The sequence below is a fragment of the Aedes albopictus genome, chromosome 2 (genome assembly GCF_035046485.1).
Source record: "Aedes albopictus strain Foshan chromosome 2, AalbF5, whole genome shotgun sequence".
Classification (NCBI taxonomy): domain Eukaryota; kingdom Metazoa; phylum Arthropoda; class Insecta; order Diptera; family Culicidae; genus Aedes; species Aedes albopictus.
In genome coordinates this window covers 208380232-208407159 of record NC_085137.1, presented here as the reverse complement: position 1 = coordinate 208407159, position 26928 = coordinate 208380232, and the positions used below count along the sequence as shown (strand labels likewise).

Below are 26928 nucleotides of genomic sequence, written 5' to 3'. Positions count from 1 at the left end.
GAACCTATTTAAAAATCAATTTGAAGTTTGTATGGGAGCGATTTGTCGAATCACCCCTCGTCGCATTTTGTACTGGGTGGAGCTGTCAAACAGTTACTTAGCTGTCAAAAGGTGATTTCAAAAAATCTCTTTGAAATTGATTTTAGGTACCAAAATAAAGTTCTAAAAATCTGAAAAAAATCATGGTGGCTCAGAAAAAGGTGCTCTTTCGAATGAAATCAAAAAATCGATACATTTTTCTTAATTTAAAAACCCAATTGATTTGATTTTCGGGATACGATGAGATTCATACAGTTCAAAATGCAATGTTGCAATACATGTTCAAAAATGCATGTCAATTGATTTGAAATTGACTGAGTAATAGCAGCAAGTGCCCAAAATAGGTCTCCTGCCCAAATGGTCCTAGACCCTATTTTATGCCTGGGAATTTTCCTGTAAATCATGCTAGAACTTCTCAAATAATTTCTGCTAGGATTCCTCCTGAAATTTCTCCAGGAATGCCTCCGTGATTTTTTTTTTCCGGAATTTCATCTGATATCCTAACGTAGAGATTTCAACAAGACTTCCTCCAATAATTCTTTAAGGTGAAACATCAAGAAATCCCACTGCAAGTTTCCATACAAACTTTAGAGGCACAAATCTGACGAATGAAGCATCGAACCAAGCCGCACTTGTTTATATTGGCTCTGCTCACTTTCAAAAAGAGGCAGCTTTTCCAAATCGACAGCATTTGTTTACGATTGTTCAAGATTGGTGCTCTTGAAAACGTGAGTAGGGGACGAAGTCGGCCATTGTGGCAGCAATATTTGTGTTCTCTGAAGTTTCTCCTTATTAAGAAATTACTCCAGCGATTTTTCCAGGAATTCCTCTACGACTGCCTCAAGGAACTTATTATTTAGGTATTTATCCTGCCGTGAATCGCATATCAGTCGCATCTTTGCTGGATTTCCTATGCAAATGGGACAAATATGCGATTCACGGCAGTGTAGAGATGTTTACTGAATCAAGTTAATTTGTTTGGGATTGCTTCAGAAATTCATGTTGGGTTTTATCTCGTTATTCCTCGGATTATTTCTCCAAGGATTCCTTAAGAAATTCTTTCAAAGATTTTCCAGAGATTCCTAGAGGCATTTTTAGAGAATATGCTTGGGTGAAGTCCGTGCACCCCTTTTGGATTTTTCCCAAACCCCATTCTCCCCTTTAACGAACATTTTCAAAATGATTAACTGTAGCATAACAGTTGATGATAAAACTTGACTTAACCCTTTCCTTCCCACGACTTTGAACGACTATATCTACGCTTAAAAGCGTTTCCGAAAAAAGTGCTTGAACAAAAGTTATAGCAAATTGGCTAAATTTTTCAAAACCAATGAAAAAAATTTTGGTTGTAAATCAATAGGTTTTTGATTGTTTATCAATAGTTCCACTATTGAAACAAGTAGTTAGAAATTGGATCAACCTTATGAGGTTACAACCATGTTCTTAAAATTATTGCATCATATTCATCTTATTCCATTTGTCCCGAGTTCGCCGAAAATCGATGGTGCTCTAGAGCAACCATGGGAAGTAGAGTGTTAATAATGGTCTTATTTTTAAGGCAAAACTTGCATCATCTTCAGCTATTAATTTGATCGTTAGAACTCGATTTCCATACTTCCGATACTTCGTCTTTATCTGCAGCATCGTTGAAAACCCCCATTCGGGGAAATATAATTATTGGTCGCGAATGGCAATAAAACTCGCAAGGTGATTTGCAAAATGTTGGAGAATCTATAACTCACAGTAGGACTTGATTGAAGAAGTATTTCGCGATTGAATTTCTCTGTAGTTTGATAAGCTCATCCTGGAATTGATCAGGAACATTCTCCATTGAAAAAGTATTTAATGATTGGAATCTATATTGGCACAAAGTTTTGAATTCAAAGCACTGGATTTAACCAAATTAACAACCTTAATCATTTGGTCCAAAACGATGCTCGCAGATGTTGACAGCGTCTTAGAAGCAACTGCTTGACGATGAATCACGACACAGTGGAAAATTTCAATGTTGAACATTGTTTTATAGTTAAAAGGACTAAATTCTCCCCTAGGGGTGAATTTCCACCGGTTGAAAACCAATGTTTTACAAATTCAAAAGTGATGTATAGAAAAGGCAAATAGAGTAGAAATTAAACTGCCCACCTTAATTTTAAACTCGTAGGGCTACAATGATGTTTCGATAAGCAATTGATTTTTATAGACGTACTTCACGCTGGTGGATGATTTATCACCATGATACACACTTTTGGAAACGGCCAGACGAAAATATCAACGTAATAAATGGCCCAATAAAGTGATAATCGAAAATAGATTAGGTATATCGTGGAAACAGTAACTTTGATATCTTGAGTTTTTTTGTGTATACGTACACTACAACAGTTCTTACAGCATTGTCTAGACGTTTTGGTATTGATACGTTTCGCTCATTTTTTCTTATTTCCCAACACTAAAAAAGTTAAATTTTGAAACATAAAACTATGAACTGATGTTGTCATCATCAACTAATAATAAATTTAATGACAAATATACATTAGATTAAATATTATACAACTATTCAATTGGGAATTTGGCTCCCAACATATTTGTTTAGGAGTGGACCTGGTGTGATGGTTAGAATACTTGACTATCACGCCGAAGGCCAGGGATCGAATCCCACTCCCGACAAACTCGCAAAATGTGAGTTCTTCCTTCGGAAGGGAAGTAAAGCGTGGGTCCCGAGATGAACTAGCCTAGGGCTAAAAATCTCGTTAATACAGATAAAAAAAAACATATTTGTTTAATATTTTGGAAATGCATCGCTGTTAAAAATTCAATACCTACTACTCAAAACTCGGTAAACTAAAACATCCTTCGTCGTACCCAACACGAACGAGGTGAATTTTGAAGTTGCAATTTCGCGCGTCCTGAAAGATTGACCATGACGCGAACATGATAAGAATCTACAGTCATAAAGTCGATGCAGACATTATCAATCTCATTACGAAAGAGCATTTACAGAGCATACCTTTGCACCGACAACAATTGACATAATAATCAAAGTCTCGCCCGTTTGCGCCGGTTATCATTTTGTAGGTACTTACCCTCCGACTGGCTGATATGACTCACGCCCATCTTTTCGAGCTTTTTGAGGAGAACCCCCAGGTTGACCTGATTGTTTCGCAGTATGCCGCTGCTGATACGTATCTTTGGTGGTTTGTTGTTCTTTGTCTGCGTGTGCCACACCAGTATCTCTGTGCAGTTGTTGGCCTTCGGTTCGATATCTTGCATCTTCAGTCCAATGCTCTTGAGAAAGTCGTCCTCTTCGTAGCCGGCCTTGTACGGCATGGTCACGTTCGGACTGAGACCCATGTATTCCAGATTCACGGCGAATCCCGCCATATCCACTGGCCACTTCCGTTTGGCTGGCCACGAGTCGAAGAATCCGTCGACTTTTCCCTGAAAATTGGTGAAGGTAATGTTTTAGTATTTAGGTATTAGGGTACTTCAAAAACTTAAATTGCTCGAAAAGCCATTTCTTCAAAAGACTCCACTACTCTTTTAAAACCATTACATATTAATACTTTTGAGACACCCTACCATAAGGTACGCAATTGAGCAATCACTTACGTGCTTCACCACGGGTGTACTAATGGCATAATCACCGATGAGCCCCACCGGGAACATGGATACTTTTTTCGTGCTGCGAATTTCACTGAACAACTTCAAGTCGAAGGTGTTGTCGTCGTCGCCAAAGTACAGCACACCGGTCTTTTTGTTGTTGTTACGTATCCACGCTAGCGCCGCCCGCCGATTGGCTACTCCGCGTGGAACCAACTTCTTGGTGCGATAAAACTCTGGCATTGGGCTGGCAATGTGAGTGTAGGGAATGCCTGCGCGAAATGTACCACGGGTATGTATGTTAGGAACTGAAAAATTGTCCAACAATGTATACAGAAACTTACCAAACTTTTTAAGCAAATTGTTGAGGAAGTTGTTGCACACGGGCGTATCGTCGGCCACTATCCAGTGCAGATAGGGAACGTGCATCAACGTCTGGCCGAGACGGGTAATTTCCGCCACCTGTTCTCTGCGCGGGTAGGTTGGCGTTACGAAGTAAATGATGGGCTCCGGGTGCACGCTGTTATCGGTGTCAGTGGAGCTGTACAGCAATCGGCGGGTGTCTTCGAAGCTTTCGAAGCAAACCGCCATGCTGTCATTTTCAGGAACTGTTGAGTATTCTTTGTTGATATCATCTGCAATACGAGAAGAAACAAAGTGTTACGTATTAGAAAGGGAAGCAAGTATTCATGTTTTTCTTATTGTTGACTTACAGTGATTTGGCAGGCAGATACGAATACAATCCGGTGAAACAATTTAACAAACAAAAAATTCAATAATGTTTTATACAAACAGTTATTTAACATTATCGATGTATGAAAAATGCATGACTTTCTTACCGTTTTGCATAGAGGGAAATAGGATCTACAAGCGAAAAGTTGTCCAACGCATTGGAATAATTTATTACCATCTTACTGATACTACGTTTAATCATCATTGAGCAAGCACGCGCCTTTCCTGGAAGGTTATCTTATCAATGATGCGGTTGAATGTCTTATCGTTGCTATGAGCGCCATGCAATTAAAGAGTTGGTTCATTACACTTAGCATTAGTTAATATCTGAAGAATTTGCGAACTGCCTCATCAAACTAATAGAGGAATCCACTGTTTACAGCTTGTCTTTAGGTATGTTTCAGGTAGCGATATTGTAAAAGCTCTTGCCAGTAAAGTGCTCAAATTGGGCCACAGACTTTTCTTAAGAACCTATGATTAACAAAAGTGCGAATATCTCATGATTGGAGAAACATAGAGTAATGCGGGGCAAAAGTTTGCACCTAACAATCTTTATCAAATAATTATTAAACAAAAAGAAAATAATATCGTTTTTCCTCGTTAAACGAATCCCTATCATGTCACTTTCGAAATGTAGTACTATTTTTTTTCACGTTCTTTTTGTAGTTCTAGTAATGAACATTTTAATAAAAGTACCGTGATTTCGGATGAAATTGATCACTTTTCGCAGTTTTTTTGCGTCTTATTTTTTAATGTTTGTCGATATGGTTAAATTCAATGCTTTAAAACAAGTACGACCATGGTTTTCATCAGTCAACGAGGTTGAAATTTTTACAGCAAATCATTTTATTATAATAAATATCATTTTAAATAAAAAATCAAAAAAATTACTTTCCGGGTGAAATTGATCAGTCAGTGAAATGCCTTTGTAAATGCTGAAAATTATTTTTCCACCTAAATTAACCACCCTAGAATGCGAAAAGCTATGCAAAACTGTTATAATTTTACTAAATTTTTAATTATTTAAGTTTAAACTTTAATAAATCGAAAGCAAACGCCTAAAAGTATGCAATTTTCTCACTAATTATGTGTATCAATATTGTACTTCCGAAAAAGTGCAATTTTAAGCATAAATTACAATATTTATAGAACTTTTGATGACGAAATCGGGTTTAGCGAATACTTGGCAGCTATAAACAATACATTCATTTAAATATTCATTACATGTGTGATACAACTACGGTAACACAAGTTTGAAAGTGTCTATGAAGAACGCCTAACACGCAGTTTCGGAAAATATTGACTTTAAAACCGAAATATGTAACTAATAGGCTGTAAAACATGTAAACTCATCATTCAATAACCCTTGAGCAAGGTGATGGCCATTTTCCACAAATTCCTAAAAGTTTAAAGCGTTATTTTTAACAAATAAGAATGGAACTCTCGTCGATCAATTTCACCCCACTGATCAATTACACCCGAAATCGCGGTACTCAAAAGTTCGCACATTGTGAAGGATAATTTATTGGTGTGAAGTTCATTTATTTCATGTTAATTCATGTTCACCCTTTCACTCTAGGCACGAAATGTGTTTCCTTTTATTCATAGTATTACATACCAACTGGAACACGACCTGGTTCTCAGCTTAAGTATGCAGTGCATTTTATGAACACTTCCACAACTTTTAACTAAGAGCTTTCCTTTCTAGCGTTATTGAAGTTGTCAAAATACATTGTGGAGTAATTATAGTTGTACGTGTTACACAAAATCTTTGAAATAAAAATCAAATATTACGATCAAACGATCAACGATCAAATCTGACTATACATGTCAATGGTTGCTACTCCGTTATTGATCTGAGCTGGTACCATTTTTGAAATAAAAATCAAATATGGTGCAAAACTATTGAATGGGACCATAATTTCAATCTAACCTTCGTCAGTATGGTGACCCGAGCAGAGTCTAACAACAAAATGATAGCAAATCGAAAACTCGATTTGTATTCAGCAGCAAATTGATATCACATTACGATATCAGTTTGTCTTGACTAAATTTGATTTAAAATTTAGATTTCGTTTTGCTATCACTTCAAACTATTGTTAAAAATAAATGTTTAAGTTATTTTAAAACTTCTAGGCAACCTCCTCCTCTTCTTGGCGTAACGTCCTCACTGGGACAAAGCCTGCTTCTCAGCTTAGTGTTCTATGAGCACTTCCACAGTTATTAACTGAGAGCTTCCTCTGCCAATGACCATTTTGCATGCGTATATCGTGTGGCAGGCACGAAGATACTCTATGCCCAAGGAAGTCAAGGAAATTTCCTTTACGAAAAGATCCTGGACCGACCGGGAATCGAACCCGTCACCCTCAGCATGGTCATGCTGAATACCCGTGCGTTTACCGCCTCGGCTATATGGGCCCTAGGCAACCTTGTATAATAACTCTAAGAGTATATCATTAGTGTAATTATCTTATGGTATTCAGGATGTCATATCAATCGAAAAACCCCTGTATTTAACGATTTTTCCATATTTTCGTACTGATAACAAAAACAGTTATTAATTTGTTATCACTGATAGCAGGAATTGTTTTCAACTTGCTGTTACGGGACCATTTTTTTGCTCTCAATTTTGATGTTTTAACCGTTAAAACTACCAAAACGACAACAACCTGAGTTATCATAATTTGTAATATCACAACATCAAAATTTGTTTTCAATTTGCTGTCAGACTTTGCTCGGGGATGTATTATAAGTATGAATTTACAAACTAAGCTATGAAAGACCCCAAAAAAGTAGAACAATACAATACTTCCAAAAACATTCAAAGGATGACACGAGTATGGCGAAAAAAATAAAAAATGTTCCGAAATGTTTTTTCAGTCATTTTTCATTTTTTTTAAACAGGCGAACACTTTGATTGCCTTATAATCGATCTTCTTCCAAAAATAAGTTCAAACCCTCAGTCAGAACAATTTGAGGATGCATACTACACATATTATTCATCATATAATAATTTCTATTCGAAATCGTCATTGCTTCAAATATTGTGTAACTATATTGATGCTTTAGATTCAGAAATACAGTGCGAACTTTTGCCCCACAGCTACTGCGAACTTTTGCCCCACTGTCGAGGCTTTAACAATGTTCCTTCGTACAAGAAGCACTGAAAGATTTTTGTTTATTCGAGTGCAGCTCTCGAAGTACTATGGAATGATGATTCTTCGACATAAAGAGGTTATGTAGTTCTTCTACTTTCAGTCATTAAAAATTCATATTCCAAAAGGTCCAAAAATCACATCAAAACAGCTAAAAACACATTTTTTTGCATAACTCTGCTACTGCATAACGAAATCGTTCCAATTTTTATTGACGAGCATCTGGCCTGATAATGTGTCGAACCCATACAAGTTTGCCTGGGTTCTTAACTCGTGCACAGAGAAAGACCCACTGCGAACTTTTACCCCGTGCGAACTTTTGCCCCGCATTACTCTACATCTCTTTTATGTCATTTTCATAAACCACTTATTTTTCTTCTTGGCGTAACGTACCCACTGGAACAAGGCCAGCTTGAGTACTTCCACAGTTATTAACTGAGAACTTGCCCGTGTAGCTGCCGGCTTAGAATAGCACTACGCTCCACCTGTTCCGGGGGTAAAAGTCCACCAAACAGGTAACCCCAATCCAAGGTGTCAGGCGACCCGTGCTGAGGGATGAATGGTTGAGGGGGTTTAAAAGATGCTCGATCTTTAACGGAGCCCGTAGCGTGGGTAGATCGCCTTTTTGGGTTGCGTTGCGGTGAAAGATCTCCCAACCCGAAATCTTGTGTCGTCCTATTTTTCAATTTTGGAATATGTGTTCTGGTAATTCAAGGAATTATAGTATTTAGTCCTTACTACTGATGTTTTGGTGACTTCCAGTTTTTGAATAAAACTGAGTTTACCAACTTTACTTTGTATATAGTTAAAAACCTCACCATCTCACAGTGGTTTCATTTGTTCAGGGAAGCGGTCATAAATCATTTTCTTCGTTTTTTGAAGGGCAGAATCATTATAAGTGACCAGAAATAGCATGTTATGACTAAAAAGGATATTCAAGTTCATTTTCATGATCATCACTTAAAAATATGAATTTTGAACATTTTTATTTATGATAAATGAAATTAAAAACCTTTATTTTGGACAGAAATCAGTAATCAAATATGCTTAATTATTATGAAGAGTGGGTCGAATTCTGAGAAATTTCTGCTAAGTATTACACGATAAAACATGTATAGCACGACAGTATCAGAATAGATTCTTGTGAATAGAATCAGTATTAGCATTATAATTTTGATTTTATTAGTAGGTTTTATTTCTGCTGCAATAAAATAAGTATATGAAACTGAAGATTTTTTCTCAGAAATAAAAGAGTTTGCGATGTCGAAGCACAGAAAAATCATCACATATCGAATTAGTATGTATAACTGCAGTACCTAATGCCCAAAAGTGATAATTCTGAAACAATAGTAACAATAGTGCAATTACAGAATCAATTACTTCTGAAATTATTTCAAACAAATATTTAGGATTAATTCACAAAACGTACGTAACTTTTCAACCAAAAATATATTGCGTTTTGCACAATAAAAAAGATTATCCGTCCAGTCGTATTTGTTTCTTACAATTGCATTGGAACTGCTATCCAGTAATGTATTACGTGGAATTTTTTTCAAATATACTGCCCCACTCGCATAACAGTCCCATTTGCAAAAAGTAGGAATTGAGAAAACGGCATTTGAAGTTCGAAAACTTGTTTCCATATAAAACTTCGAAAAATCGCCAAAATTTGAAAAATATTTCGATCATCTCGAAACTTTCACAGATTGCTTTGCACATGAATATATAACTGTAAAAAATATTACAATCACTACAAAGTTGTTCAGTTTTGTGTTACATAACACAAAAATCCATGATGGGACTGTGGGACGCTCATAACTTGGTATTTTTTTCTGTAATTGACATAAAAATTCGTAATTTTTATTGTTGTTTTTGGAAGTACATAAAAAATGATGACTATTCATAACGTTAACTCAAAAGTGATGAAAAGTCAAATGGGACAGTTATGCGAGTGGGGGCAGTATAGCTCTAACCCAATAAAAGAAATAAATACAAATACCCCTCCTCATTGCATATTATTCGGCGCCTGCAATAGTATCAAAGAAATCAATTTGTATACTAAGATTTAACGTATCAAATATTCAGATTTGGGAAAGGAATATGAAGAGTTATGTCCAGTAAATATTACTAAAAGAGCGTATTTACTCCTTCTTCATCCAGTTTTAGGTACTGAATGGATTTTGAGAAAATTTTGTAAATGTTGGCAGCAAATGCAAAACTTCTTATTCAATTCAACAATTACAGAGGTAATTTTTGACGAGACTAAATGAATGGTTGTTATGCAACTATTCATACCTCATGTCATACCTCCAGAAGTGTATTTTTTGTTCATAATTAAAAAAAAACATTTTCAAAGTTTGTTTTCAAACAAAATATCCCTCAATTATTGTAAAAAGCATCGAAATATCTCCTGTAAAAATTTCAGTGATTTTGGTTTGGTACGCATTTCAGACAATTACAGAAATACTAGTATATATTTAATTTCGTAGTTATTTTAATACATATTTTTATAAAAATAACGGGTAACTTCTAATACATCCTGCAAACTTGTATGCAGATATTTGCAGGTACAACCTTCACAGATTGATTCTCCTACTCAAATCTGATCATTTGCTGGCGGACGATTGATTAAGTGTGGTTAAAAACATAAGCACATGTTTGAAATGATACATGAATTTTTATTATGCATATATTCTATGGGTAAAATTATGTGCCTATTTCTCACATCCCCATTGGTCCAAAAACATCCAGATCCGCTTTTTGGCGCTTCGATTTGGAAGATAAACATCTATTCTGATACTCTGCGTTGAAAACCAATTGAAAATCTACTTGATTTTGTTATACGAAGACGCGGAGTACAACTCAAAAGTCATGTGATTTTTGACAAATTTTGAGAATGTAAAATTACATAACAGTACCCACGCTCTTAAGCAAAATATGCAACTAGAACTTACATAAAAATGGATTTTCTGCATTCTTGGGAACATAATTGATTTATAAAAATTATACAAACTTATGAATTAGAAAATCAGTTTTTCGATTTTTGGCCTATGGCGGTACCACTGTGCATCTGAAGCTAAACTCAATGCAAAGGAAATCAAATTGGGTTAGGGATCCATGTATGTACTAACTCTTCGAAGACTGGAAAGTGCTAGTACTCAAGGAACTACTAGAATACTAGAATCCTTATTACTGAACACATGTTCCATTATTGGAATGATATTGCTGCTAATGTTAAAAACCGGGTCCTAAACTTCCTACTGGGGAGAATTTAGCAGTAAAACAAGGGTGATGCTAGGTTTCCGATGCATGGCCAATATCAGTACTCTTAGAAAACAAAACAAAAACTGTATCAAAATCGATACTTTATTGCCCCTCAATGGCAATTGAGTAATGCGACATGCACTACACTAAGAATACGGGTAATGTCACAATAGATCTAAAAACTGGTCGCAGTGACAAACCCGAACAGGAATAAAAAATATGAGAACTTTATCTGCCAATGATCATTTTGCATGTGTATATCGTGTGGCAGGCACGAAGATACTCTATGCCCAAGGAAGTCAAGGAAATGTGTTTTACGAAAAGATCCTGGACCGACCGGGAATCGAATCCGTCGCCATCAGCATGGTCATGTTGTGAATGCCCACGCCTTCATAGCTGGGATTCTTTTTCAAAAACCATCGTGACGGTCAAGCCACGAAATCAAGCATAGTACATGTCGTGCGCTTAGTATCATACATCGAACAGGAACATGTTCAAGCCGTCCTAGTCATTGTTAAGCGATATTATAGACTGTTCCAGAAGTTATAAGCACACCTACGCATAGCAAGAAAATAATATCTTTCATAACAAACAACTACGTGTTTTATACCCATAAATGTTCATTACAAAAAAATCAACTTTTTAACTCTTTGCACAAGCCACTTTTTTTTATTTATTTTGAATTCTTATACTATAAAATATTTTTTCCATTTTTTTACATGATCTCTTCAAAAACTCATTTCTTGAGATACTTGATTGACGATTTTCGGAAAATTACATTCAGTTGTGCTTACGGGCACTTTGAAATTTTGAAAAAAACTTGAAAATTCAGCTTTTTTCTATTTTTTAATGGAATGTGTTCACATAGGTGTTTTGCAATTTTTAAACATTTTCCTACGCCAATAAAAATATTTCACTCTACGTACAATGAAGCTTGGGCATTGCTTTCACTTATAATTAAATTAAATTGTAGTTTTCCACATGCTCTAGTATAAATTTTGCGACTTGTTTCAGCTATTGTAAAAATTGGTTTTTAGAAACATCAATTTTTTAATTTAAGTAGAAGTTTCAGAGCCAAAAGACTATATTTGAAACTAAAAACATTGATATGTGTATTGACTGTCATGAATGCATTTTTTTTTTTTCTAGTGTAAATTTTTACATAGAAGAAAAAATGTTAAACACAGAGTAGTGTGCGGTAGTTCGGCAGCAGCAAAGCATCGCGCGCTGGCTTTGCTAGATTTTTGCGATTTTTTCTCTTTTCTCTGTGAGCTCCGACGACGGGACGCCAAGCAGTCAGTAGTGTGCGGTAGTTCTAGTTCGGCAGCAGCAAAGCATCGCGCGCTGGCTTTGAAAAGTGCACAGGCCGCGTTTTCATTCGGTCGTCGTCGTCATCGTCGTCGTCTATTTGACTGCTCATCTTCGTACGGGGCGATTTATGATACGATAAATGCAACATTAACATTTTTTTGCGATTTTAGTCAACAGACATTGAAATATTCGTCACGTCAAGTGTCGGCCCAAGTTCCAAAGCCACGTTGGTTCAAATCACTTTATTTTCTCTTTCGTTAATTTTCGCACTTCGAAAACTATCTGAATGGTTCGTCATCTTCGATGTCGGCATGTGTTTTGTTTTAGTCCAAATGAAAATAAGTGGTTTGATATTAATAGGGTTGCATGAATCACTCCACTTACCAAAGTGAACTCATATCATGCGCCCTTTCCCCTCCCCACTAACAAAAAGTCCTTCCCATGACAGACGTGGAGACGCAGAGGTGATCTCGGTCTTTAGTAAGCAACGCACGTCATAATAACATTCCTTTCCTTCCTCGATGACCGTAAGGACGTGGCCGGCGCCGTTATTGACCTAATAAAGTTTGGAATTCTCGAAGATGCACATTGAGGACGGTAAGCTACTCCCAAGCTCCGTCTGTTGGTTCCTTGTGCAACTTCGATTGTTCTGGTCAATCACGGAGTAGCAACTACGAATAGTACGGTCATCTATGCTCAATGCTCATGCTCAGAAGAAAAAATGTTAAACACAGTTTTTCAAAAATAGTGCAATTTGAGCAAAACATTTTTGAGGTACCACTAACCCTGCCCTTCGGTTCAGAAAGGGGTATGGGCGCGTTCTGTCAACTTGGTCGAGGCAGATTTCTTGTGAGAACAAGTTGCATACGGACATTCAAAAGTGCCTGAACGAAAGAAGTGGCTTGTGAGGATCACTTGAAGATCAGGTGGAAGATCATTCTTTTTTTAGAATATTCGCATTCGTATATTTAATGTTTCATCTTCAACTGAGGGATGATCTTCGCATCTGCATCCGTTGAACCATTCTGAATGGCCGTCCTGAAAGTATCACCAAATGCGCTACTAACATTTCTTTTATATTTTCATGTATCTGAGTATCATGAGTGATAGCAGTAAGCAGTGATAGCAGAGAAAAATAGAAATAATGCAGTATGGCGGTGGTGCGATGCTGGTAATAAATATCGCTGGAGATGAGCATTGTTTGTACTCAGCCATGTCTATACTGTGCTCCGAAGTGTCAGGAAAGGAAGCATGCACAAAGCACTAATCTACAAAGTTGATAGACCTTATTTCACGTGGAAATCCAGCGGTAGACAAGAGGTGGATATGGAAGGATGATCGTTGGAATTGGAAGGACATTGGTAATTACAGAGCCAAATTTAAGAAAGCGACGAAGCGATTGTAGCAGAAGATGGTGAAGTTGGACTACGAAGACGATTTGCTAGAAACAGCCAAATTACATAGGCTTATCGTATTTCGATAGAGATGGCGATGAGGAAGAAGCAGCATTCCAAGAACATAACCAAAATTTAACCACAACTACCTACCGTAAAAACAACACGATCGAACGAAAGTAGGAAAGAGCAACGCATCTTTAAAACAATACCAGTATGTTCAAAACGCTTACCCCAAACAAGCGACCCAAAGGTAAATTACATTGACCATTTAACTAACAACACATTCTCTTACAGCTCAATACACCACATCGATTTCCTACCTTTCCCAATCCTTAAGACCACGCGAAACTTAAAAGCCGCAGGGCTAAAGAGGTTGCTATGCCTACTCCCAAATTCAGAGGTGTATTATGGACAATGCGAGTTCTCGGACTTGCATTGGAGACTTGGCCCTATGACCCCCTTGTGCATCAATAAAATAAAATAAACATTTTTGAGGTACTACTAAGAAATACTCTGCAGCTTACAAACCAAAAGTCAAATGTAACTTTTGATAGCCGGTATTTGATGTCAATATATTAGAGCAGGATATGTGAGAAAATGAAATCGGTTCTTCCATTCATTCCTAATTGGCTGAGCTGCAAAGTTGTGCTTATAATTTCTGGAACAGTATATAAGTGGATGATATGCTTATCAGCGTAGAGACCGAAGAGGGAGCAAATCCAGCTGTTTTCAGACGGTAAAGGTTTCGGAATGCTGGACTGGCTATCGAACTTATACAGCGTCGTGGCAGCAATTAATGAAGAATCTCCAACCGAGAAGAACCTCGACACCGGAGAAGATGGTGCCACTGATAAATCCTTGGAATGTGGTGAGACACTTCGAAGAACAGTTTAACCCACGCGGTCTTTACCCGCTATGATGAAGAACTGAACTCTGGAAATCATCGGCCAACAAAAAGGGAAGTTTTCGTTGGCCGATAATGATGATACATCAATGAGAGTATAATGGAGGTGTGGAAGAGATGCTTGGTGTGCGTGAGATCCGTGTTTGGTGCAAAACATGTCACTACTACAAGCAAAGCGAGCTCCCATAAGAACGCGTGTCAAATAGTGACGTCACTATTTGTGTTTACATTTTTCTTTGCTTACTAATACATAGCCATCTCTTCTTCTTCCTCACCTGTAATATACTCTCATTGATGATACATATTCGATACATTGGGACTCATCGCTTATTTGCTGATTAGACTAAAACTGCCATTACATAGGAGCTAGTCGTCTTGGATAGAATTTATCAAATATTTTTTTCGAGATGTACCAGGAATCCAGGCAGGAAATAAAAACGAAATTTGGGCAGTACATCTAAAAAACACCTGAAAAAAAAGAAAATTTTCAATGACAATTGAGGGGCCCAGTTGCAAAGGGGTGTAAGTGACCATTTTGTAGATTTTGAGCTAAGTATATCGAAAAAAATCAGATTTCAAGCTTTAAGGATATTTTTAAAGATTATTTTTACGATGATTGAAAAAAATACAATAAATCGTTGAAATAATCTTGTACCGACTTTTCGAACCCTCTAGACAGAATCCCCTTTCGAATAAGTATAATCAGTTTTTTTACCTTTTAATTTCGCTTTCTTTTGCTTATCCTTTGACAGAATTTTGTATGGAATGAAAAATTAGTGAAAAATTTCCAACCTCTTTACTCGAAAAAGGGGTTTCGTCACTTACACTCCTTTACTTATTACCCCCTCAATTGGCTAATAATTACTAATACCATTGAGCAAGAAGAAACAGGCTAATGTTAAAGAAAGAGAACTAAGTATCTGAAATTTGAGATTGTACCTGTAATGCAAACTATGAAACAGCAAACATATTGTGAACTGTCTTCAAGTTTAAAAGAGAAAAAGAATAATAAAATTTAAGGACACGGTTGTTAAAATCCAAAGATGACCACAACAATGGCCGCATTACAATCCATTTAAATTTTCAAAAGCAACTAGAACTGACTAGAACTTGTAACTGCTAACAATTTTTGAATGCATTTTCTAGTTCGGTAAGTTTTTGGAATATTATAGTTATACACAGTTCACACTAATTAATTGAAAGGAATGGCATTTTCCAAAAAATCGTCCAGTCAGAGTGAGCCAAATACAATTCTTAAATTACTGGTAAAATAAGCTTCTTCATCAAACGGGTAATAGTGCATTTCAATAGGATTCAAAACAACTTATAAACAAACATGTTAGATATAGGATTACGAAGAATATGCAGTTTCAGCTTTTATTTCTCAGGGCCACATGGTCCACTCTGTCTGCAATATGCTTCAACACGATGATCTGTGAAATACGACAGTTAACAGAATAAAATAGATTTTCACATGTTAACTTGATCTATAATCATAAGAAATTGCGTTTAGGACTCATCCGATTCGGAAACATATTACCACAGACAAACAGACGTATCACTTGAAACAAAGTGCGATTAAAACCATCGTTACAATAGTATAATCACCAAATGCTAATTAGGTTGTGTTTCGCAAACCCACTGAGTAGATGGCGATAGTGATCAAATGTCAAACAGGAGCCAAAACGATGCGAGCGTCATGGTCGAGAGTTTTGCGAACTATAGAATATTTGAATAGTCTGTTAAAAGGGAAACTATGGGAAGTGCGTAGAGTAAGACTTCTGTTTGTCTGTGATATTACATTTTGATGATTGATTATTGGATTTCAACCAAAACATGTTTTTTTTCAATTCTTTTGACGTCCAACATTTTTTTTCTTCTAAACCATGGGGGGATTATCTCCTCAACAGACACCTAAACAGGGAGGTCCATGTAGTGTGGGGTCAAGACAGGACTCCTCGACCCAATGTGCAACATTCTCTTGGTCGCCAAACCCTTCGTCCCTCCGGAACCACCAACAAGGTATCGCTTCAGAGAGAGGCTAGTGGACTTCGCACCCTCAAGGTCAACTGCGTAGCCTGCAGCAACGAACATCCATGACTCGCTTTGGGGAGTCCACCAATGTATCATGGTGGCACTTAGCCAGTTTCCCGAATGGTCCACTCTCTTTGTCTTCGGAAGGCAAGCAGAGTCGACATCAGGCTTTTTTTTTTCTTTTTCTTCTAAACCATAGGGGGATAAATCTGCTCATCAGACACCCTAACAGGAAGGTAAGGGTAGTGTGGGGATGAGGCCGTCTTCTACAATGCCGGTAGAAGCCAGGACTACTCTCTCCTCGACCCACTAAAACACATTCCTATGGTCGCCAAACCCTACGTCTCTCCGGAACCACCAAGAAGGTATTGCTTCAGAGAGGGGCTAGTGCATATCGCACCCTCAAGGTTAGCTGCCGTAGCCTAGCAGCAACGAACATCGATGACTCGCTCTGGAGAGTCCATCACGATAGCATGCTGGCGCTTAGCCAGTTTCCCGAGTGGTCCTCGCCACTCCCTTTGTCCTCGGAAGGCGGGCAGGGTCAACCCCGCCCGCGCCCTACTGCTGAGCGGACATCAAGAACTGATGCCCACGTGCAACCCGATCTGACCTGCCCGCAAAGGAAGGGTATCACTACCCTTCAGGCCCTATCAGATGCACCCGTAGGTTGCAGACAGCAGGATCTCACCTACCCCGACCCTTGCCGGGGACTCCTTTCCAACCGCGGGCTCAGATCCAACCCAGTAGACCGACGCCACGACAGCACCGCTACCGGGACTTCCTCTCCGCGGCCACTTAATCGCTGTAAGGGTCGATCTCGACCGCAGGGCACCGGTATGACCTACGAAGCCGACTTCGAACCCCTGGACCACCTCTTGTACTGCATCTGAACTAGCCATTCTCCGAGTCCACGCGCCACCTCCTTTGTAGCTCCCAGACGATATGGGTGATAGCCGTTGAAACGGCATTCCAGCTAATCTCATCCCTAAACATTCTCTGGACCAAGTTGTCCGGAGTTGTGTCCTCCCCGCATGTGGCAAGCATGCGGTCACGCATTGTGCGAAAACGCGGGCACACGAACAAAACGTGTTCCGCCGTTTCCTCTAAACCATTGCACACTGGGCATTCGGGAGAATCCGCATGCCCGAAACGGTGTAGATACTGTCGGAAGCAACCATGACCTGTAAGGACCTGTGTCAGGTGGAATGAAACTTCCCCATGGCGCCTATTAATCCAACTATCTACCCTCGGTATCAACCTATGGGTCCACCTTCCTTTGGTGGAACTGTCCCACGCGCGCTGCCATTTGACCATAGAGGCCATCCTGACAGTCAGGGCCGGATTTAAGGGGGGGCCAGGGGGGCCATGGCCCCGGGCCCCCACATTTCAGGGGCCCCCACAAAATGTTACTTCAAATGGGAACCGAAAAAAAGTAGTGCTAGAAACATCTCGATTTAATTATTATCAAAAGTACTTCTACTCTCAAGATGTGTGAGAAATATTGTGCTTCAAATTAGAAAGTAGATGTCTGCTTTTTAATAAAATTTCAAATTTTTCCAGAAAGTTGTTAGGAATTTTTTAAGGTTTGAACTCTTGTGAATTGCTCAAGTTATTTTAACGAAAATACATGAGAAAATCTTCACCTGAATTCTGGATGAAATTCAAAATGCAGTAGAATAGAGAATCGAAAAGTTTCTGCTGAAAATTAGTGTTTATTTCTGTCGAAAATTATTGGTGTTATTTTTTTTACATTGTTCTTTGAAGACTTGCAAGTGTTTCTATCAGAATAAAGAGAAATTTTTAGAATTGTAGAGTTTGACTTTGCTTACCAAACTTATAAATTATTCAAATCGAACCCCAGAATTGTTGAAATATTTCTTTGAAGGGACAAGCAAGAATTTTAGGTCGGATTTAGGTGGAGATCTGATCCGATTTTCTTCAATATGATTAAATCCATGACGATTTTTTCTTCCTGGCTTGAATGTGTAAATTAAGGCGAACTCTTAACAAATCCATAGGTTCCTTATGGAAATTGCAGTAGATATTTGTGGAGAAATTATTGAAAGATCCTGAAATATTAAAGTTTTCCAAACAATTTTTGTTTAAATTGGCTTAACATTCGTCCGCTAAAGGTTATTAGGAAATTTTATCTAAAATTCTATTCAAAGTAAAACATAAATTCCATAAGGAACTCATGGATTTCCGATGAAATTTCTTCAGCAGCTTTTAGTAGAATTTCCGCTAAAAATACCACTATGATTTTTTTTGCCGCTTGAAGTTTCACAATGAGTTCTTAACAATTGTTCTGCGCGTTCATTGGAAACTCCTCTCGAAGTCGCGTTAGAAATGTTTATGCTTAAGTTCCACAAAAAAAGAAACCTGGTAATCGGTCAGCAACTCTATAGATTTCATCAATGATTCAGCAAGAAATTCTATTCGGAAGTTTTGTAATAGCGGCCTCAAAGATAGTGCTATAAATTTTACCTGAAATTTATCGAAAATGTCTCCTATAAAATCTATTTTCAAATTTCTTTAAGAACTTTCTGATGAATTTCGATTTGATCAATGGAATGTAATACTATGAACACTCTCGGATAAAGCGTAATTTACTTGATAATTTTTTTTTTGCAATTGTCTTCAGACTAGATTCTCATATCTGGATCTCCGTTATGCTTATTTTATAGTGGATGCCTTTTTTTAGTTCCGCTTATCAGGCTAGATTATGATTTCTTCAATAACAACCTAGATAAGAACCCTAATTTTTAGAAGAATTTTCCATATTTTTTGAATTTTTTACAATGACAAAAAAATATCCTCCAAAAAGAGGCCCCCCACAACACTGTGGCCCCGGGCCCTCACATTTGTAAATCCAGCCCTGCTGACAGTTTTGCGTATGCCTCTTGTGCCGCGCATTTCGAAGCACTCTATGTCCTCACTGATAAGAATGCTGATAGGCACCATACCAGTAATGACACAGAGAGCGTCGTGTGACACGGTACGGTACGCGCTTGCAACCCTCAGACACATAAGCCTGTAAGTACTTTCCAGCTTCCGTCGGTAGCATTCAGTACTTAGCGCGGTACCCCACGCCGGGCCGCCATACCTAAGTATGGACGTAGCAACACTAGCCAGAAGCTTGCGCTTACTGGCGTACACCGCTGAGCTATTGGACATCATCCGGGACAGTGCCGCAATAGCTGTGGAGGCTCTTTTACAGGCATAATCGACGTGGCTACCGAAGGTAAGCTTATCGTCGATCATCACGCCCAAGTGCTTGACAGAGCGCTTCGACAGGATAGTGCATTCTCCTACACTGATCTCCGTCTGCTGCGCCGACTGCATGTTGTTAACAACCGTCACCTCTGTCTTGTGGTGAGCCAGCTCCAGTTTTCTGGACCGCATCCACGCCTCCACAACCTTGATCGAGTGGTCGGTAGTCAACTTCACCTCCTCGATCGTTTCACCGTAGACTTCGAGCGTAATATCGTCGGCAAATCCGACAATCACCACTCCCACTGGGTACTCTAACCTCAACACCTCGTCGTACATGACATTCCATAACACCGGACCCAGGATGGAACCTTGCGGGACTCCTGAGGTTATGTGAAAGCACTTCCGACCCACCTCCGTGTCGTATACTAGTACGCGATTCTGGAAGTAGCTTCCGAGAATCTTGTACAAGTACTCCGGTATCCCCAGACGCAAGAGCGCATCGGCAATAGCAGCCCAACTGGCGCTATTAAATGCATTCCTTACATCCAGAGTCACTACCCCGCAGAAGCGAATTCCCCTCCTCTTAGGCTCGAGTGCTTTCTCGGCGGTTTTTGTAACCGACAAGATAGCGTCTACGGTGGACCTCCCCTCCGGAAGCCATACTGGTTGCTCGAGAGACCATTTACGCCCTCAGTGAACTTCAACATTCTATTGAGGATGATCTTTTCGAGCACCTTCCCCGCCGTGTCAATCAAGCATATTGGTCTATATGCCGACGGGTGTCCGGGTGGTTTCCCCGCCTTTGGCAATAGTACCAGGCTCTGCCTCTTCCAAGCTTCTGGGAAAACTCCCTCGTCCAGGCATTTCTGCATAGCAGACCTGAACGTCTCGGGAGCTTCTGCAATAGCTACTTTTAAGGCCAGGTTCGGAACTCCGTCCGAACCTGGGGCCTTACCTACGCTAAGGGACTTAGCTATCCCCGCATCAGGCTTGTTTAATTCCAACTGCACAGCAAGTACCAAGAACCGCTACCGCGTACACAGCGGTTTGAGCTTCCCATAAGTAAGGCCCTATCAGCCATCACACAAAAGGACGTGCCAACATGGGGCCTCCACCTGCCCCGACCTTACGGAGGACCTCTTTCCAATTGCGAGCTCGAATCCAACTCAGTAGACCAACGCACAGCAACGATACCAGGATGTTCACCCCGCAGGCATGACCTACGTAGCCGACTCCGAACCCTTGGACTACCTCTCGTATAGTGTCTGAACTAGCCATTCTCCGAGTCCACGCGCCTCCTCCTCTGTAGCTCCAGGTTCGGTCCTCATGCCTTTACATGTTGAAACTATAACTTAGCTTAGCTTAATCTAGACTGACTGTATGTCCTTCTTCATTAATGATCTGAACTGGTACGAATTGCACCGAGATTCAACCGAATAAACTGTAACTCTTCACTTATTCTCAAAGCGCAGTGGATTCAACTCATACGTTTTTGGGTCAATACCGGCCCCGGCAAGTCCTTACAATCGGTTGGGAAGGGAAAGGAATGTCAGAATGCGATGGCTGTTGCTACTAGAGACCAAGAGCACTCCGCGTCCCCACTCCCGTTTCTGTTCTAGCGATGGCTATAAGTTTATAAATATACATGTGTTATATAGCATAGAAAGATATGAAATAGGAAGAATGAGACGGGCCTGGGATTGAACCCAGGACCGTCTGCATACGAATCAGAAGCGGTACCCACTAGACCACCAAGCTCGTCCCATTACATGTTAAAACTGTAACACCTATAAACGGCTTGTAGAATGACTTCGGAATATCCAAGGCCATAGGTTCCGAAACTTTTCGGGTGAGTGACCCCTTTGTCACCAGACGACAAACATTCTGGCGAGCGAGATTGATCGAGATCGACGTTGAAGAGCTGCAGCAATAAACCGAATGTTGTGGCGGCATACTCAGTTTGGTCATTAATTTGATGTGAGGTATAAAGAAATGAATGAATGACTCAAACAACCCGATAACCACGATAATGCATTGACGGCACGCCTTCTTCGTCGCTGTGTGTTTGCTTTTGGTTCGTTCTAATTCCACGGTGTCTCTGGTAGAACAATATTATTGAAAAAAAAATCAGTATCGCTAAAACATCCACCAATCGAAAGCTAAGGTCCTCCCCTGTCATTCTATGTAAAAATTAAAATGTTCTATCGGGGGTTCTAGAACATTTTTTTTTTTTTAAGAAAATAGTGTTTTTTCAAATTGATTTTAAATTAATAGGATCTTATCACCTCTCTCTTTCATACTTTGAAGCCATTTAAAATTAACATTCTTTCTGAGGAGGGGGGAGAATGATCGGGGATGTTATTTTAGGCGTAACATTTGAAAAGGGCCTATCTGTTTTGCGTAAACAAACACGTTTCTGTCTCTGTGGGGCCCATCTGCATCCACCCACGCACAGCAACACCCTTATCAGAAAGAGCATTCTACAAGCTATCTGTTAAGGGTGTTGATGTGCGTGGGTGGTTACAGATGGGCCCTTCAGCGACAGAAACATGTTTGTTTACAAAAAGCAGATAGGTTCTTTACAAATGCTACGCCTGATTTTTGATATTTTATTCATTCGGATTTTGTGTAAGGCGGTTTCACCCACTTACCACCCAACGCAATTTATCAAATGTTTTGCAACAAAATTTATATACATTCCGTAATCACCGAGTTTGTTTTAGATCCTATTCAAATTCAACAATGTTTTCCATTAGATTGATAGGAAAATAATCGAGAAATTGTCCGGTAGGTAAGTGAGTGACAGCGTCTGCTGGATACTTGACTGTTAAGACAACTGGAAGAATGTGAAGATGGCACAAATTTCCCAAATGGAGGAGAACGTGCCTCTTGAGCCGACCTACTGATACCTGATGTGAAGATGGAACTACAGATTTGATCTTGCGCATAAGAACGTATTAAATTGATTAACCTCGTTCATCAAATTATTTATTTCAAAGCATGTTTTATCGAATTCAAATGTTTCACAATCAAAATGCATAAATGGAACATAAACCAAAATATTCTACAGATGCTCGCTATTATACATGACTGTAGCACGAAGAAGCTGCCGGTCATACGTTTCTGAGTTTTCTGGAACTTTGACACGATTCCACGCAATTTGAAAATCAAAATGCACTGCTTCGCTGGCTTGTTCGCCGTATTTGCTCATACCGCTTCCAAAGAATTCACAAAACTCGGGGACGTGGTAACGCAAAATGTGGAATTTGGAGCTGTTGGGCAACCGTGCCGCAATCCACGTTGCAGCGAACTTCTCAACATTTTCCAAATAGCCATCGTGTAAGTCCTTTTGGAAGCAGCTTTTATGAACTTGATCGAATTGATCAAGTGCCTGAAATATAATTTGTAGATGAAATTAGTATATCATGAATATATCTTAAGTGAGGATAACTTACTGTTCTGAGCGATCTCAGATTCCCATCCTGCTGCAAAACATGTCGATTCTGAATCAGCTTCTGGCAATTCCGTCCGGTAAATCCAAATTTGCTGTGGCGTTGGTAACTGCTAATCCTCACCCATTCTTTTGCAGTCTCTGGATCGATTGATTCTACCTTCTTGTATATAGCGTTTACTATACCAAGGGTGATATGCAAAGATGGCGGCGGGCAAATATTTACGATTTTGTCCTCAGATAGCCCACCTACCAAAGGTTCTTCAATACAGTTGAAAAACTGCTTCGCTTGCTTCGAATCGGAACCTAAGCTTTTCCATCTCATCGTATGCTCTCGGATTTGACCAACAGTTCGAGGGCTGCCATGTTCTTTTGAAAGGGTGGTTTTGGGTGCTGTGCAGTATGGACAAGGGAAACTCGAACTATGCCCCATGATTCCACACAGGAGGTTAACAATTTTTAAATCGCCTGCCACGAAGCATTTCAAACTTTCCAAATGTAAAAGTCCCTTCCATATCCTCCGATGATTGAAATGGTTACCTTGAAAGACCCGCCCCCTCCGTCCATTCCTATCTTGCAAAATGTTTTGGCAACTTCAACCCCTCTTTTCGATATAATGTGGTCCACCAATCCTTGGACATTGTTGCAATATACTACAGGCTTCGAGACTACTTGTGTATTATCGCTCATTTCAAACGGCTGTCGAGTTACCTCAAAAAAATCCTGTAGTGATTGGTTCATACAGGTTATCGCTGTCGAGAAGTTGGGAGCAATTTCGATGTCTAACGCCCTCAAACAAGTGCTCAATTTCAGAGTACGCCTGGTACTCAAGTCACATGTTTTTTTAATCAAAAACAGATCGTCAGCAGACATGTAAGGTTTTTTAACCTTTGCTGCATTTTGGTCAAACTTCCAGGTGGATGGTAATCCACGTAAATTGGAGAGCATCACCTGGTTTTCTTCACTTGTATTTTTGCTTCTCATATATTCCGCCACCGCAGAATCTCCAACAACATTACTGTTCTGAAGAATGTTCAGCATGTTGCGTTGCGCTACAGTTTTCGTACATACGTGTGGCTTACCCTTGGCCTTTTCCCCATAGCAGCTCATGCATAAGTTGAGCTGGCACCTCCTTTTCGCATTATCTGAGGAGCTTGGTCTACCACGTTTCCCATTCGATTTCGGTGTAATAGTTATTCGTGCTGCAGTGCAAATTTCACAAGAGCAAGTTATGCTGCTTCGAGTGGTCGATTTTACATTGTATTTGTACGCATACACCGATACAGGTTCATTACTATCCCTGAACGTATGGACTACATACGAACAAGCTCGACAAATATTTGTTGGATAATACCAACTTATGATTTTAACATCGGGTAGAAAGTGCTGTTCAATAATATCAATCGCATTTGTTGATAGCGGCTGAAGGAAATTCTTCTTCAAACACAATATGCAAACTTTTGTACGATTCTCTTCGTGACTTTTTGGTTTCATGTTGCAAATTTCCTATTTGATATATAAATTTTCAAATGTCAACATTATAATCCTACTTCGATTTTTTGTAATCTTACCTGTTTTCCGAATGACAAGATACAAACCAATTTTTGCACCACTTTCACAAAATAAGCACTGACCTGTCCACGTTGGAATTCAAACCGATACCTTCATTCTTCATAGCCGACTTTGATGAAAAATATACTGAGTAGTGCTGCTAATAAAGATGAATACAATCATCATCATCTATACGAAGTCAAATGTATGACATTTCAGCCATATTTGAGTATTGTTAAAGTTTGCTATTAATTTCTATAATTTAGAATCAACCCTCTGTAATTTTTCAAGGTTATTTGCTAGCGCGCTAGCGCTGAGAGTGATGAATATAATAATCATCAATAAATTAACTCTTCCAAGTTCACAATTCAGAATATTCAACTATGTCTTTTCTATGCCTTTCCATAATGTTCATTAGAATGTTACTTCATTGAATGTTCTTATATAGCATTGAGATTTTTTTTCATACTAGCAACACGTAACAAATAAATAACTTATTCGAAACAAAATCATGGCCTACTATGGCCAAATCGAATTGATGTCTCATGCATGCTTGTACCATTCGCAACATATCACTGATAAACCGTTGCCATATGATATCAAAAATATATAATTTAAAAAAATGTTCTAGAACCCCCGATAGAACATTTTAATTTTTGCATAGAATGACAGGGGAGGACCTTAGCTTTCGATTGGTGGATGTTTTAGCGATACTGATTTTTTTTCGATAATATTTTTTCTCATAGACACCGTGATTCAGCAACAATCGGATTCACTGAGTAAAAATGCCAGAAAGGTAAGCTCTCAAGTGCATTTCTATCAGTGCAAACTGGATGGAAAACACCAATTGTTCAAACGTCTGATAACTTTCGTTTTCAGTAGGAATGTATTGCCGTATTGCTATGCAGTATCATGGTACTATAGTGATACGTATTCAATTGATTAGATATCGAATTCCTACGCATGGCAATCTATTATGACACCAGTCTGAAGTGGAGATGTTCACATGACGTTGGCAAGTTTTGGGAATTTCCTTGCACGAGCATGTTAACTAATGTATGGTGAGTAACAACGACGGATCGAATGACAAAATAACGTGTATGGTTTGAGGTTGTAGTTAATAAGGAGGATTAAAAATTCATTGCTGTTTGATGTCGAGACGTTTCATTGGGTATGAAAGGGGAGGGAGCATAAAAAATAAAAGAACGGTAGAAAAATTAGAAAGGATCACGAATTTTAAAAGACAAAATCGACACTGATTTTTTTTTTCATTAGGGCCTGTCAATTTCTCCTTATCCTCTCTTTGTGTTATTACAGAATGCGTTAGATTTTGAGATTTTCAAACATTTTTTGGTCAAAATACGAAGGAGATGATTACATCTTGATAAAGAAACAATAATAATATTGATTCAGTTTGTTTTGATGTAGTTATTAGCGAAAGATAAACTCGATGAAGAGAAATCGATCAAGTATGTTAGGCCCTGATGAAAAATCATTGTATTCAAAACCCAAAGCATTCTCTGTCAATTGATTTTTTTTTGCACCCTATATCGCGTGGCATAGTAAACCCGGAAACCTTCGGCATGATCTTGTTGAACAACTGCAAGTTAATGGCCGTTAATATTTCCATTCAATAATAACATCCAGACACTCATTACAATCACGTACAGGAAAAAGCCTCCACCAAAAAATTGCCATCCCATTCATCATAATCAGACAACTTTCATTCGACGACGTATCACTCGCTAATGCGTGCACACAACAACGACTATATTTTTTTGATATTGATAGTGGTGAGTGGAGCCGGTACGACAAGTATATTATAATTATTTTCCAATTACATGGAATGGCTCTCAATCCGGCGTATTGTGTACTATACAGTATTGCATATCTAATGATTGTCGTTGTTGTTTGCGATTATCGTTTGCCACCGTAAATGCTTCAGTCATTTGCTGTGAATGCCGTTGAATTGAACATGCTTTTTTGTGTCAATCGTCGACATAATAATATTAGTAACATAGAATTTAGTTGATGGAAGAGTGGGAGTGAAAGATTACTAAAATTATTTAGCCAGAAAAATTCTTGTAATTAGGACAGTCTTCGTGAGATCAACAATGATTGCTTATCAGTTGATAATCTAATTTACGATTATCGCTCAGCCAGCTGATTAGCAATCGAGTAAGCTACGATCGAACAGCAGATTTCAATGACTAATACTGATCGACAGTGGAAAAGTTAGCAAGATGAACGGAAAAGTAAACTTTTACACTCCTAAGATTC

At 38.8% G+C, this 26928-nt stretch overlaps 1 protein-coding gene across 1 annotated transcript in view; it reads right to left on the bottom strand.

Annotated features, from left to right (window-relative positions):
• Window positions 1–2835: 2835 nt before the first annotated feature.
• Window positions 2836–26928, bottom strand: part of LOC109404208 (galactosylgalactosylxylosylprotein 3-beta-glucuronosyltransferase S) — a 40013-nt gene continuing 15920 nt past the window's right edge. The window contains exons 2-4 of the mRNA XM_062851041.1: window positions 3981–4271; window positions 3646–3908; window positions 2836–3474 (exon numbers count right to left, since the gene is read on the bottom strand). Of these exons, the coding sequence (XP_062707025.1) occupies window positions 3073–3474; window positions 3646–3908; window positions 3981–4271 (956 nt within the window). The 3' untranslated portion in view covers window positions 2836–3072. The remainder of the gene's footprint in view (window positions 3475–3645; window positions 3909–3980; window positions 4272–26928) is intronic.